General features: G+C 47.0%; 1 protein-coding gene across 1 annotated transcript; it reads right to left on the reverse strand.

The window, feature by feature from the left end:
• Positions 1–1,048: 1,048 nt before the first annotated feature.
• On the reverse strand, positions 1,049–13,418 carry LOC125544224 (dual-specificity RNA methyltransferase RlmN). The gene is made up of 8 exons (XM_048707836.1): positions 13,184–13,418; positions 12,984–13,086; positions 3,262–3,359; positions 3,055–3,185; positions 2,854–2,962; positions 2,135–2,326; positions 1,913–2,049; positions 1,049–1,566 (listed from the first exon to the last, which is right to left on the reverse strand). Exons 1-8 carry the CDS (start codon positions 13,349–13,351, stop codon positions 1,290–1,292), a joined length of 1,215 nt encoding a protein of 404 aa, XP_048563793.1. The 5' UTR covers positions 13,352–13,418; the 3' UTR covers positions 1,049–1,289.
• Positions 13,419–15,425: the final 2,007 nt, after the last annotated feature.

The raw sequence follows: 15,425 nt of genomic DNA on the forward strand, positions 1-15,425 counted from the left end.
CTGTTATTGCCTTGACATATACGTTATGGATCTTGAAAACTACGTACATTTATCTGTAGAGACACCAATATGATGTTGAAAACTACATCACTGATAATATTGTTAGGAATTCCTTTTTCGTTTTATGCCAGAGCAGCGACTGTTCTAAGAACGAATATATATATAGGAGTAATAATCGAAGCAGGTGCCATGTGAATCAGCATTTAATAGCGGATGTTTCAGACGGGCCCCTTGAAAAGGCCAGGACACGCAGTACGCTTAAGGCAGGAGAAAAGAACCAATCCAAAGCGTGGATTTGACGACAGAATGTGACAGCCCAGTCATCAAGACTCCTAAGCAAGCCTCGCTGCTACGGCGCTACTTAAATCCGTTGATTACATCAGAGATTGCCATCAGAGTCTGGCTAAAGCCTCTCCAAAATATTAATAAACCAAACAATGATCTTTTAGAAAAGGGAAACATCAGCCGTAGAATCCCTTGGTCTTTTGTTTTCTGGTATGTCAAAATCCAAGCAATCTTCTATCTACACTAAAGCAAGGAAGCAGGTGTATGCCGCTACACCATTTTGGCAGCAGATTTAGTGGCAAAGGCGCCCAAATCCCCATGGTGCGGTCTTGTAATGCAATTGCTTTTGGAAAGAAGGCGCATTGGTTGGTGGGTCTTGTAATGCAATCACTTTGCCCTTTTCTTTTCTAAGTAGGGTGGTCAGGTCAGGTGGTGGCACACCTTAATGGTTAAGGTATCTCAAGCAAGGTAAAGCATGCACGTAGTCCCTTTCCTTGTCTTTCTGTCATTCCTGCATCATCTAATCCAACATGACCAGCAATAGCTAGAGTAGATTCGAGTCTTTTGGAACTAGTACCTGCAACACAATCGACTTTGGCGACTCAGACCGCGTCAGAAGCTATGTCAGATGCCCGGATGTCATGCGTCTACTCAAAGTTGCTTGGAGCATGCCGATTCAGAGGTTCGCCTCGTCTTTATTTGATACCTAGCCGTCCCTGCATCAAACAAAAAAAGATGCAAGTTCCTTGCTGAACAAATGTTCTTATTTCTGCAACAAAACGAGAGATGTATATTAATCAGAACATGGGTTACAATCACCACAGATCAACTGTTCAGCACTTGCCATCAAAATTCAGAAAATGCTCGACGGTCGTAAGGCTGGCTCAGCAAGATGATTGACCGTGGTTTTATCCTCATTACACGCATATTACTGCCTTGTCTTTGTCAGGTTGTTCCCGGCCACCTGTTTTACTACTGTACAAGTACGTACTATGTACTTGGCATCATAAGGCGACCTGAAATTTCTCAGGTACACGGAGCAGCGGTAGCTGATAGTCACCAGGCTCTCCTAGCTGCCCGCAGGCAGCCATCTGGTCATCGCCTCTGCTTAGCCGCACCATTACAGTAAGACCAGATTGGATTAACATGTTCCGGAACTCGATAATGTTCTCATCGGGCGTCGGCTTGAATTGCGACCCACTATGGGGATTGAAAGAGATGAGGTTGATCTTGCAGGGAATACCGTGAACCAGCTCCGTAAGCCTCTTTGCATCATCCACGCTGCAAGCATGGTAAATCCAAAAAAGAGTTCAGGGTTCAAGGGATAGATCATTTTGCTGTAAGGTCTTCAAAAAAATTATTTACAAATTGAAACATTTCATTTGCCTATGAGAAACTTGTCACAGCAACAATGCCGACATATTATGTACTGTATAGATCACCATTTACTCATTTGGCTCATATGCATGAAGCAATTAAAATTTTAGTTGTTCTGGAAAGAACACCCGTTTGCAAATGTTGCTATATCCATGTCCCAAGTAAAAATATCACCAGATGTAAGCTCTTCTAAGAAGAATCGTCGAGATGACAGCAACAACAAAGTGTTGTTTAACCCAAGATTTTTTACCTGTCATTCACCCCAGAAAGCATGACGTATTCAAATAGCACTATGGACTTAGGTCTCAAACGAAGTTCCTCCCTTAAAGTGCCAAGAAGCATGCTAAGATTGTACCTTCTGTTAATGGGCATTATCCAATCCCTAACCTGGAAGAGGAAGTTAGTATATACAGCATAGCATAATAGTGTCAAACCATTTCACCACAATAGAATAACCAAATTTGAATTTCACCTCATCAGTTGTTGCATTAAGACTCACGGCCAGATCACAATTGGATTCGTTGAGGAAGCGTTTTATCTCTGGAACGAGACCACTTGTGGATACAGTAACCTTGCGAGGACTAAACTGAAGACCCTGCTCATCAACCATTATAGATGATGCTTTTATTACGTTATCTACATTGTGCAACGGCTCGCCCATGCCCTGTACAAATTAGAGGTTAATGGAAGATTGTTGTGGAAAAGGTGATAGCATCTTATTAAAAAATGCAACAGCATTAATACTATATGGATACTGGTGAATAATGCATACCAAGGCTTCCACGACATTTTATTTATATTTTTGACATGAAGGCTTCCATGACATTGCGATCACTAGAGTCTAAACTTATAAACGTGGAACTCCGAAAGGACAAAACTATGATAAAGGAAGCCATTACGTTAGGCCTACAATTTCAACAGTAATGAATACTGGTGTCATTGAATACAGATGCAGGCAAAAGCAGGGGTAATGCTATCAGGAACAGTGCTAAGTAGGGGAAATATATCTAACATGCTGGTTGCAGTTCCAAGAAATAAAACACAAAGGGTGGTTTTGTAGCAATTCAGGAAAAGTGGCATGCAAAAGCAAGATGATACACATTCAGGATAAAACTACTAATTCCAGTCATATGCTCAGTTAAACACCATATTAGAGTTAGTGTTATTAGTTACCATGAAAAGAATGCTTACCATAAATACAACATTTGTAATAGTATCAAATTCATCTGAAAATAGCTTACGAGCAAACACAGCCTGCTCAACTATCTCAGCTGTAGACAAATGCTTCCTCAAACCCATCCTTCAGCGCCCAAAAGAAATAGAAAAGAAAATATGAAATAGTTACTACAGAATCATAGAAAGACAAATGCTATACAAAGAATGTCGACAGACCTCCCAGTGAAGCAAAACTGACAATTCATGGCACAGCCCACTTGACTTGAAACACAGACCGTTGTCCGGCCCCTGGCGCTAGGAATGACAACTGTTTCAATCACTGAGGCATCTTCAAGAGAGAACAGTATCTGTAACATTCTGTGTTCCAAAATCAATCATATTCTGAGAACATTACAGAGATATCAGTGACAGTGAAAGAGCTACCTTTCGGGTTCCATCTGATGCAGTAATAATGTCTTTAATAGTTAATGCCTTCAGATCAGCATGATCACTTATCATTTTCCTCAAGTCCTTGTTCAAGCCTGAAGATTAGAGGCGGTGTAACTGAATCCATTAAACCAGATACTAACAATGGAACATAGGGCAAAAATATTATACCAAAGAAAAGAAACATGAGTAAATGCCCAATTTGACAAGTTTAATTTCAAGCACTAGAACAAACCCCAAAAATGTAAATGGTGTCGAGGTAGTGAGATATGGAGCCAACAGAATTATCACATTCAAAGTTAGAGCTACATCTACTTGTACAATTAGTGGGTTTTCCTACTGAGGGAAAAAAACTAGTTGATAGTGAAATACCCTCTGGCATCTGCTATCTTATTCTTCTTTTTTTCTTTCCTGAAAATGACAATGACATCTTCAAGGTGGATGCATGGTTGGTTTGCAGCTGTCGCTTGCCATAGTTTTTTTTTATTGTATATATACGAGTGTAGTGTGGCAAAGTATGTGTGTAATTGTTGTGCACATGGGTCCACAGTATCAAGGCAAGAGTACCAGCATGGGAGGAGTCCATGAGAGAGAAGTGTCCGAAGAGTCCATTAGGGGAGTATAGGATTAGGAAAGAGTCCAATTGTATAAAAATATATATAAGTCCAATCGTATTAGCCTATTAGGATGACATGTATCCACGTCTAAGGCAAGCAAGAACAAACAATCTCCTCTAAAGTCTAAACATATGTCAACCCAATCCCTCTGAGCCATGACGTCTGGCTATCTTCAGCATGGTAGTTATCCCATTGTGAATCAAGGTTCACAACAGGAATGTAGTGTGTTGTGCTTGATTTAAGGTCATGTCCCTCTAGTTTTGATGCATTACCTAGCTGGTGTAAATCTTTCACTGCTGTTCTAGAATTCTAGTTGCTGTGGGGATAGCTGCTGTGATTTGGACTATTTGGAAGACTCATAGTGATGCGAGTTATAAAAGAAAATATCCTTATGATACCACTTGGTATAGTCTGTATTGTTGCTCATTACATTGCATTCTGGGCTTGCAAAGACTACTGGCCGTGATGGCCACTGAGATATTCCATCGAAGACTTGGATGGGGAGTTGATTCGCAGACTCATCCTCTGAGTAGAGATGTTTCGTAGTAATGTCCGTGGTCACAGTTAGGTTGAGTAGTTCTGTTGGTGTTCATGTTATCTCTTTTTGGCAGTTGCTGTGAATGTAAAAGAGAGGCGGTCGTTTTAGTTCTGTAATTTTGTCCTATACTGACTAGTTCATTCTATTGTTCTGTGGCTTTGCATTCCGTCTTTGTTGGCATTAACCTTGTTTGTTGTAAAATTCTTTTTTTTCCGAGAAAACGCAAAAAAAAAATGTGTTTCATTTCATTGGAAAGGAGAATAGTTCAGTACAGCATCCCACAGAGGGGGTGAACGGTTAACGCCAACAAAGGCCGATTTTTTGTTGTAAAATTCTAGTCTCATGTCTATTTTGTATTGTATGCAATTGTTGCCATAGATTTTCATAGTGAGCTAGGTGTGAATGTCTACATGCTCCATGACATGGCGTAGCAGCCGGAACAATAGCACAGAGGTGAGTGCACGAGTGAGCAGACCGGCGAGCCAGGAGATGTTTGCATGTATGCATGTGTTACATGATTACTTAGTCAAGACTCAAAAGGCGTGTACATTAGTGGCCTGATAACTAGCCGGTGCATGTAGCTAATAGAGCATGAGGATATATATGTTGGCAAGCCAAAAGACTAGTTCTAAGGGTGTTGAGTTAGTTGAGGCTTATATGTAAAGTTGAGTTGATCCTTGAGAGTGGGCTGCATGTGCATGTGAGTTAGTTGTGTTAGTCCAGAACGTGTGCCTGCATGTACTAGCTAGTGGGGGGTGGTGAAGGGATCAAGCAATTGTGTGGCTTGGCCGTGTGTGTGCATGTTTCCCATTAAAAGGCACTTGTAATCAATTGTGTTGTGTTGAAGAGAAATACAGAAAAGGCACAGTTTGTGTGTCGTGCCAAAGTGCATGTCGCTTCTTCTACCTTGTGTGTGTGTGTGTGTTTTCTGGGGAACTCCAACAGTCTGACCCCAGCGTAGAATTTGCGGGGGATTGGAACTATGTATACTGAATGGTTTTCCAGAAGTGGCCAGAATCCACCCCTTCGTCTTTTTTTTCTTTTTTCTTCTTCTTCGCATTATATTTCTTGTATATATTTCTATATATTAAATACACATGAATCCCAGAACTGACTGGTGGAAAGCTCCAGTACTGAAATGTTCCTTTTCAAACACGAAATTGCAAAGGATTAATAAGTTTGCACAGTACAGCCGATACTCACAAATGGCCCACAAGGCAAGAAAGAATTTTAGAGATACTAACCAACTGCTCATCATTTTTCACAAAAGAAAACTAGAATACATCTTTTTTTATAAATGTTCTGTGACATCCAAACATCTTCTATCACGCCTTTCTTAATAGATTGCATCCATATTAAAGTATTAATGTACATCGCCTAAAACAAACCTAAATATGGTTGAAGGTGGTATGGGTAGCTAGAATATACCTGGATCTCAAACACTTCTACAGTTCTGCTACCCATGCTTTCTCAATTATTAAATCACTGATGAATAGAGCAACTACGTAAAGTCCAAAACAACATATATCCAGGCTCATATCGATAGGGTGTGCAGGTGTTATGACCAGCATATTAGGGGCTTAGCCCAGTTAGTTGTGGCCCAGTTTATCTTATCGTTATTAGGGGCTTAGCCCAATTATCTTATTAGGAGGATTATATAAACTCGTGTAAGGACCCGTTTTGGGATTAAGCAAGAAGCAATCATATTTGCTCGGCTTCCTTAGGGAGCCGGGAGACCTAACCCTAGCCGCCGCCCCTGCACTCTCTCTCTCTCTCTCTCTCTCTCACGCGCACGCAACGACGGCGCCCCAGCGCCGGCGACCAAGCCTTCCTCCACGTCATCCCTCCTTCCACCCCTACAACCTGAGACCACGCCCTGGTAGGGATCCGGTTCCTACCAATTTGGTATCAGATAGCTTCGGTGCGATCATGTCCTCGCCACCGCCCACCCCGACCCTCCCATTACCGACCACGACGACCGCCCCGATGGCCACCACGGCCAACGCCCCGCTCTTGCCAGTGCCGGTCACCTCCGCCGCGCCCGCCCCCGTCGTCTTCACCCCGGCAGAGATGACAGCTGCCATCCGGGATCTCACCCAGGCGGTCACGGGCATCTACACGTTCCTCGCAAGATCCTATGGGTCGCAGCCGCCGGTGCCCTTCACCACCGCCCCGCCGCCGCAGCAGCCGCCATCCTCGGCGACCCCCATCGCCGCCGCCATGCAGCAGCTGCCGCGGCAGCCACCACCAGCGATGAACCCCGGCGCCTCCACCATGCAGCAGGGGCAACAACTGCAGCCGCCGCCACCGGCGACCACGGCCCTGGGAATCCTGACGACGGGCCCGGGGGCGCCCATCCACCAGGTGCGGTTTCCCCCGTCGCCGTCTCCGTTACCGGCCTGGCTCACTGGGTCCCTTGAGCCGGTCTACATGACGGCCTCGGTCGGGCCGCACGTGTTGCCCCCGCCAGCGACGCACCCAGCCATGCAGTTTGGCGGGTCCTCGGGCTCCGCCGAGCCCTTTGCCAGCGTCGACGGGCCCCTGTTCCAGGGCGGCACCCTGATGCCCGCCTACTCGACCCCATCATCATCGTTGCTCCGTGCTGACGAGGCGCACCCGCCCGTCGTCCACGTCCAGACGCCACCGAGATTCTCCAGGCTGAAGTTCACGACCTACGATGGCACCGTCAACCCCCTGAATTGGCTCAACCAATGAGAGCAATTTTTCAGGGGGCAGCGCATGCTCGCGTCCGACCGCACCTGGATCGCCTCGTATCATCTCCAAGGAGCCGCATAGACGTGGTACTACGCCCTAGAACAGGAGGAGGGCGGCATGCCACCATGGGAGCGCTTCCGCGATTTGTGCCTCTTGCACTTTGGTCCGCCTATACGCGGGAGCCGTATGGCGGAGCTTGGGCGTCTTCCGTTCCTCACCTCAGTGCAAGACTTCGCCGACCGCTTCCAGGCACTGGCGTGCCACGCTCCCGGCGTTTCGGCTCATCAACGGGCTGAGCTCTTCGTCGGCGGCCTACCGGACCACATCCGCGTGGACGTGGAGATGCACGGGCCACAGGACCTCCAGATGGCCATGTACTACGCCCGCACGTTAGAGCGTCGCGCGATGGCCATCCAGCAGGCGCCACCGCCCCGGGCCGCTGGGCCGCCACCCTGGCCGGAAGTTCCCGCGCAGGGTCGGCCTGCCCAGGCTTCCGCGGCGCCCCTCGCCGTGGCTGCGGCACGCCCGTTCCGCCGGCTCACCTCGGCCGAGCAACTCGAGTGTCGCCGCCAAGGGTTGTGCTTCAACTGCGACGAGCCCTACATATCGGGCCACGTCTGCCCACGACTCTTCTACCTGGAGGCTGCAGACTACATTGAGGAGGACCCCACCGCCGTCGGGCTCGGCGACCAACCCGCCCCAGTTGACGTGGAGGTGTTTGGCGACCGTTGATCTTCCCCGCCTTCCAGCTCGAGGACGAGCTGTTTGTGCAGGCAGGGAGAGATGTTATGACCGACATATTAGGGGCTTAACCCAGTTAGTTGTGGCCCAATTTATCTTATCGTTATTAGGGGCTTAGCCCAATTATCTTATTAGGAGGATTATATAAACTCGTGTAAGGACCCGTTTTGGGATTAAGCAAGAAGCAACCATATTTTCTCGGCTTCGTTAGGGAGCTGGGAGACCTAACCCTAGCCGCCTCTTCCTCTCCCTCTCCCTCCCTCTCTCTCTCTCTCTCTCTCTCTCTCTCTCTCTCTACGCCATCCCTCCTTCCACCCCTACAACCTGAGACCACGCCTTGGTAGGGATCCGGTTCCTACCAGCAGGATAGCCAGTACTACTGCAACCCCCCACCCCCCAAAAAAAGATTTTCCCTTTCTTTGTCAGCAAGCTATTTTTTGTAAGTCTTAGTTTAATAGTAATTGTTAGAACTACCAGGTTCTCACCAAGGACTCTCTTACTGTTTTTCTCACACACACATGCACACAAGGAACTAGTATGAAGCTCTGTAGGTTTATATGATTATATCAGTAGTAACAAGCTAACCTTATTCTACATATGGTGCCTCTTCCTATACAGAGGTTTTAGGTTGGTGCTACAGTAACCGACCTGCTACAGTAACCGACCTACGCAGCCAGAGGCGGATCCACCATGCGGCTGTACATCCAAAAAAATCTTATATATAGGCATATATGACAGAAATACTATCCTGCAGGCCCAATAGCCCATTTCAGCAGCAGCCAGCCACTTCTGTCCAGTGTCCACGCAGCCATGCAGGAACACACGAGAGACTCACCCAGCAGCCAGCCGGTTCCTTCTTCGGTTCTTCCTAGGGACAAGGCGGCGGCGCGACTCTGCTGAACTGCTGATGGCGAGGCACAGCCAGGCGAGGGAGCCACCGGCGCCGAGCTCCCCATGGTTTCGCGGAGACCACGGGCAAGTCCCGCTCGTGCAGTACTGTGCCCGCTGCCGGCAGTGGGGAGGAGCGACAGGAATGGAATGCTGCAGCACGGTCTGTATTAAGTATTTAGCAAACACTCTCCTTCCATGTGCACTGTTTTCATCCTTAAAAAATGTAGGCCCCACAAACACAAGAAAGGCCTGGACGAAGAACACCGGAACACAGAAAACCAACATGTAGCCAATGGTCTTCAAGTTCCATCTCTGGGCCGCCCAACTCCCTCTTCTGTAATGAGCCATGCAGGAGGAAAGCAAATGCAAAGAAGATGCTTCGTTCTGCAAACCCTAGATTGGAAAGAATGTAGGCGTCACATCGATCTTCTGCCATACCAGGCTGGAGAACAGCTTTCTCTTCAAGAAGCTCAATCCCACAATTTCCCTACTTCCCACCAAATAGTGATCAGAATCAGAGGGTGGGGATGAGCGTCGGGGTGGCGGCCGCTGCAGTGGTTGACAACAGGGATGGGAGCGTAACAGTGCAGCAATTGGCTTCAACAGGACCAACAACATATGGCTTCAACAGTGTTAAGCTTCATGCACTAGCCAATGCAACCAAAAGTCTGAACTGATGGAAAGGGCTGGTGCAACCCACATATACTGTAACACCCCCTCTCACGTGTGACCGGGAAGACAAGTCAACACGTGCACCTGGAAGAGAGCGATGGCGCGCGAAACTCACGTATGACTCAAGAGGCCTCTACGTGGACACAAAGGGGGGCTACCAACAATTTTTAATAAATTGCGAAAGCCAGGAATTGAACTCAAGACCTTAGCTCTGATACCATGTTAAGCTTCATGCACTAGCCAACGCAACCAAAAGTCCGAACTGATGGAAAGGCTAGACAATCCACATATACTGTAACACCCCCTCTCACATGTGACGGGGAAAACAAGTCAACACGTGCAACCGGAAGAGAGTGACGGCGCGCGAAACTCATGTATGACTCAAGAGGTCACTACATGGACACAAAGGAAGGGGGGGGGGGGGCTACTAGCAATCCACTTATCCACATATACAGTAACAAACAGGACCAACAACCTCTGTCATGGCTTGGTTACATTTATTGGGAGGAATTATTTTTTCAAGTGAAGGATGATGTTGTCATCTCTCTCTTTCAAGCCATGACCGAGCGTATGGTCGTGTTGTAATTTTCTTCTCTATTTTGTAATTCCCTTGATCTTTTGAGATATTGCTGTTATTGTGAACAATTTGTATTTGTATTGCCGTGAACCAATTGGCTTCTCTGCTCGGGTGAAAAAAATTTGAACACCCAATGTTGAATTCCCTCTCCCTCTCCCTCTCTCTACGCCATCCACGCCATCCCTCCTTCCACCCCTACAACCTGAGACCACGCCTTGCTAGGGATCCGGTTCCTACCAGCAGGATAGCCAGTACTACTGCAACCCCCCACCCCCCAAAAAAAGATTTTCCCTTTCTTTGTCAGCAAGCTATTTTTTGTAAGTCTTAGTTTAATAGTAATTGTTGGAACTACCAGGTTCTCACCAAGGACTCTCTTACTGTTTTTCTCACACACACATGCACACAAGGAACTAGTATGAAGCTCTGTAGGTTTATATGATTATATCAGTAGTAACAAGCTAACATTATTCTACATATGGTGCCTCTTCCTATATAGAGGTTTTAGGTTGGTGCTACAGTAACCGACCTGCTACAGTAACCGACCTACGCAGCCAGAGGCGGATCCACCATGCGGCTGTACACCCAAAAAATTCTTATATATAGGCATATATGACAGAAATACTATCCTGCAGGCCCAATAGCCCATTTCAGCAGCAGCCAGCCACTTCTGTCCAGTGTCCACGCAGCCATGCAGGAACACACGAGAGACTCACCCAGCAGCCAGCCGGTTCCTTCTTCGGTTCTTCCTAGGGACAAGGCGGCAGCGCGACTCTGTGCTGAACTGCTGATGGCGAGGCACAGCCAGGCGAGGGAGCCACCGGCGCCGAGCTCCCCATGGTTTCGCGGAGACCACGGGCAAGTCCCGCTCGTGCAGTACCGTGCCCGCTGCCGGCAGTGGGGAGGAGCGACAGGAATGGAATGCTGCAGCACGGTCTGTATGAAGTATTTAGCAAACACTCTCCTTCCATGTGCACTGTTTTCATCCTTAACAAATGTAGGCCCAACAAACACAAGAAGGGCCTGGACGAAGAACACCGGAACACAGAAAACCAACATGTAGCCAATGGTCTTCAAGTTCCATCTCTGGGCCAAAGTGCCCAACTCCCTCTTCTGTAATGAGCCATGCAGGAGGAAAGCAAATGCAAAGAAGATGCTTCGTTCTGCAAACCCTAGATTGGAAAGAATGTAGGCGTCACATCGATCTTCTGCCATACCAGGCTGGAGAACAGCTTTCTCTTCAAGAAGCTCAATCTCACAATTTCCCTACTTCCCACCAAATAGTGATCAGAATCAGAGGGTGGGGATGAGCGTCGGGGTGGCGGCCGCTGTAGTCGTTGACACCGGGGATGGGAGCCTAACAGTGCAGCAATTGGCTTCAACAGGACCAACAACATATGGCTTCAACAGTGTTAAGCTTCATGCACTAGCCAACGCAACCAAAAGTCTGAACTGATGGAAAGGGCTGGTGCAACCCACATATACTGTAACACCCCCTCTCACGTGTGACGGGGAAGACAAGTCAACACATGCACCTGGAAGAGAGCGATGGCGCGCGAAACTCACGTATGACTCAAGAGGCCTCTACGTGGACGCAAAGGGGGGCTACCAGCAATTTTTAATAAATTGCGAAAGCCAGGAATTGAACTCAAGACCTTAGCTCTGATACCATGTTAAGCTTCATGCACTAGCCAATGCAACCAAAAGTTCAAACTGATGGAAAGGCTAGACAATCCACATATACTGTAACACCCCCTCTCACATGTGACGGGGAAAACAAGTCAACACGTGCAACCGGAAGAGAGTGACGGCGCGCGAAACTCATGTATGACTCAAGAGGTCACTACATGGACACAAAGGAAGGGGGGGGGGGGCTACTAGCAATCCACTTATCCACATATACAGTAACAAACAGGACCAACAACCTGTCATGGCTTGGTTACATTTATTGGGAGGAATTATTTTTTCAAGTGAAGGATGATGTTGTCATCTCTCTCTTTCAAGTCATGACCGAGCGTATGGTTGTGTTGTAATTTTCTTCTCTATTTTGTAATTCCCTTGATCTTTTGAGATATTGCTGCTATTGTGAACAATTTGTATTTGTATTGCCGTGAACCAATTGGCTTCTCTGCTCGGGTGAAAAAAAATTGAACACCCAATGTTGAATTCCTGGGTCCGCCCCTGACAGCTCATGCCTAGCTAGATATGGAAACTACAGCTCAGCTTATCTAATCTTCCTTAACTACAAGTCACCTAAGACATAAATATCCTAAAAAAGCTGCTACTGCCAGACATAAGGATTATCCTAACACATTGTACCAAACTCAAATTGACTACCTGCTCTTCCATGCATGCGTCTCTTTGGTAGTAGATGACAAGATTAACTCTAACAGTAATTATGTATCGTAGATGAAGCAATAGAAATCCTCTTAAACACCAGTTAAGTGATAGACATAACGATTCAAAAACTAGTACTGAACCTAAATCTTTCATGGATAACGAACTTGGTGATTTTGAACTATTTTGTGAAAATAGTCATCCGGCATGAAGTAGTTTCTGCAGTCAATTTAGTTAGCAAGAACTTAATACAGTCAGAGGGTATGCTTACGGATGTTCAAACTGTTGTTTTTTATGCATTGTAAATAGCACAAGAAAGTGCATATGACAGATATCCCCACAAGGAAAATAATAGCATTAGCTATGATAGCACCTGGAAATTATGTTTCCAACAATATTTCTTACAAAAACCCAGTTGAAGATTTTGTATCAAGGAATGCTAGAAGAACTGAAGGAGGCACGCTTCAAGTAAAAAATAGGCTAGCAGCTGTATATCTCAAGTTTTGAGCAAGACATTATTCATGGAGAAAATTGTTGTATCATTTGTCGGACTGAGCTTCAGATTTCGCATCAGGCCCCGCATTTCTCAAGTGCCCACGATAATTCACGGGAGAAAAAAAAAACTCAAACCTACCAGCCAGCTCGTTGTGGCAATGCGCCCAGACGTTGTTCCCGTAGAGGCATTTCCACAGCATCATGGCCTGTCCCGGTCGGAATCCTTGCGACTGCACCCATTTCTGAGGAAACCCGCGGCAAAATCAGCTCGAACACGAGGATAGGTCAATGGCTGACAGACGAATCTACGAAACTTGAAGATTGAGAGGGGGTTCTTACCTCGAGCTCTGGGTAGTCCATCCCCTTAAGCATGACCCTGGAGCCTGGCTCGTAGCGGCCGGCGGCAGGGGGCTGTCGGAGAGCGGAGAAGAGGCGTCGCGGCGGGGTAGGGGAGAAGTGGGCGTGGAGGGAGGAGGCGCCCCACCGGAGAAGAGGCAGCGCCGCCATAGGAATTGTTGGTTTGGTATGGTTCCGCGGAGGGATTTTCCTTTGGACCCTCTTATCTGACGCTGGAGGCTGGACACACGTTGCATTTCAAACGATCTTGATGCCATATTTTTAGTTGTGTGGGGTGACACCACCCCATACACAACTAAAAATGTCGTCAAAATAATAGGATCGCAGTTTTTTTTCCCTAGCGAAAAATCTAAGGTTATTTTATCCTCCGATGCGTCGCCGAGGGTTTTTACCTATCCTTCGTCAATCCCCCAACATCCGAGTCTCCGCCCGGGTGATCGTCTCCCTGGGATTGGTAAGGGGTGGATCAGGATTTGCAAGGACGCTCATGGTAATGGAAGGCATGGGCGGCTCGAGGAGCACGTGAGGAAGGAGCGCGTGAAAGAACTGCTAGATCGGTTGAACCTGCATGAACAAGAGGGAGACGGCTTTGTGTGGGAAGAGGAGATCGTTGAGCCTCCAACACTGATCAAATAGTTAGCGATTGCTAGGGTTCACATGTCCAGAGGGTTTAGTCCTACAACCCTCTATTCAGATATGAGATCGGCCTGGAATCCGGCGAGAGAGGTGGTTTAGAGGAGGGTTGAGGAAAACTTATTCACTGTACAATTCGGTTGTCTCGCTAACTGGAACAAGGCGATGACCATGGCCCCCTGGCTTTTCAGGTATCAAGCTGTTATTGTGGAGGAATATGATGGGTTTGAAGACCCTAGATCGGTGGTCTTAAACCAGACAGCGGTGTGGGCAAGTGTTCTACGTCTCCCTGATAATCTATTGCATGATGTGGTGATACGGGGGATGTGTCGTCCTATGGGGAAAATTATGGCTCTTCAGATAAAGCTCCTAGCAGGTTATGTAGGAGAATTTGTCTTCGGGTAAAAATTGATGTGACTAAAAAGTAGTTCCAGTTTGTGTCAATCACCAGAGCAACGAAGCAGGTATGGTATCAAGTCCAATATGATAAATTACCTACTTTCTGTGGGAACTGCGGTTTGCTGGGGCATTGGCATGAAGAGTGTGGTACTGGTGAACATGATGAATCAAAGCTAGAACGGGGGGACTTCATCCTGGCAGATGGAGGAACTGGAAGAGGCCGTGGATGTGGCGGCCGAGTGGCAGGAGCTAGTCGTGCCCCTGCTAGAGGTAGGGGTCGAGGAGGTGGTGGAAGATCAATGGGGAAGGGTGGAGAGTTCCACATGCACACCACCTGGCATCATAATCAAGTCCAAAGAAATGCAGATGGTACTGCAATGGCAAAAGAGAGCACCGATGAGGAGATGACAGACAAAGATCCGTTGAGTAGGAAGAGGCTGAACTTTGAAATTGCGCCAGCAGGATCTTCGGCACTGGTAGAACCATCAGGAAGAGTAGCCGCAATCGTGGGACAGCTCCAGCTCACGAATACTTCTGAAAATACTACACCTGGTGAGAGTACACCGGGTAAATCCCAACCCCCTAAGCGTACACGTACAGGGGATGATGGCAATAACCTTTTGATATCAGCAGCCTCAGAGCTTGAGGCTGTCCGAAAGCAATGAAAATTTTGAGCTGGAATTGTTGCGGTTTGCAGCAAATCACGACAATTCGGCCGCTTCTGAATGTTCAGAAGCGTAGGAGTCCGGATGTGATGTTTCTCATGGAGACGCACTTAGATGAATATCTTGTTGAATGTCTTCGATGTCAGGCAAAAATGGACCATAATATTGTAGTCCGCGGTGATGGCGGGAAGGGTGGATTAATGATGATGTGGAAGAAGGAGGTAGCTGTAACTTTAAGAGATAAATCTGATAACTTTATTGACGTGTTTGTTGGGAGTGGTGTTGAAAATTATTGGAGGTTAACAGGTTATTATGGAGAACCAAAATGGGATGATAAGCACCTTACTTGGAGTCGGTTGAGAGAACTCAAGGCAGTAGCTGATATGCCTTGGATGGTGATTGGGGATTTGAATGAGATTATGTTCTCGTTTGAGAAAGAAGGAGGGAATGACAGACCAGCTCATTTTATGCGGGCGTTTAGGGAAGCCTTGATTAACTGTAATCTTTCTGATCATGGGTTTGTTGGT

The sequence above is a fragment of the Triticum urartu genome, chromosome 3 (assembly GCF_003073215.2).
Source record: "Triticum urartu cultivar G1812 chromosome 3, Tu2.1, whole genome shotgun sequence".
Taxonomy (NCBI): Eukaryota; Viridiplantae; Streptophyta; class Magnoliopsida; order Poales; family Poaceae; genus Triticum; species Triticum urartu.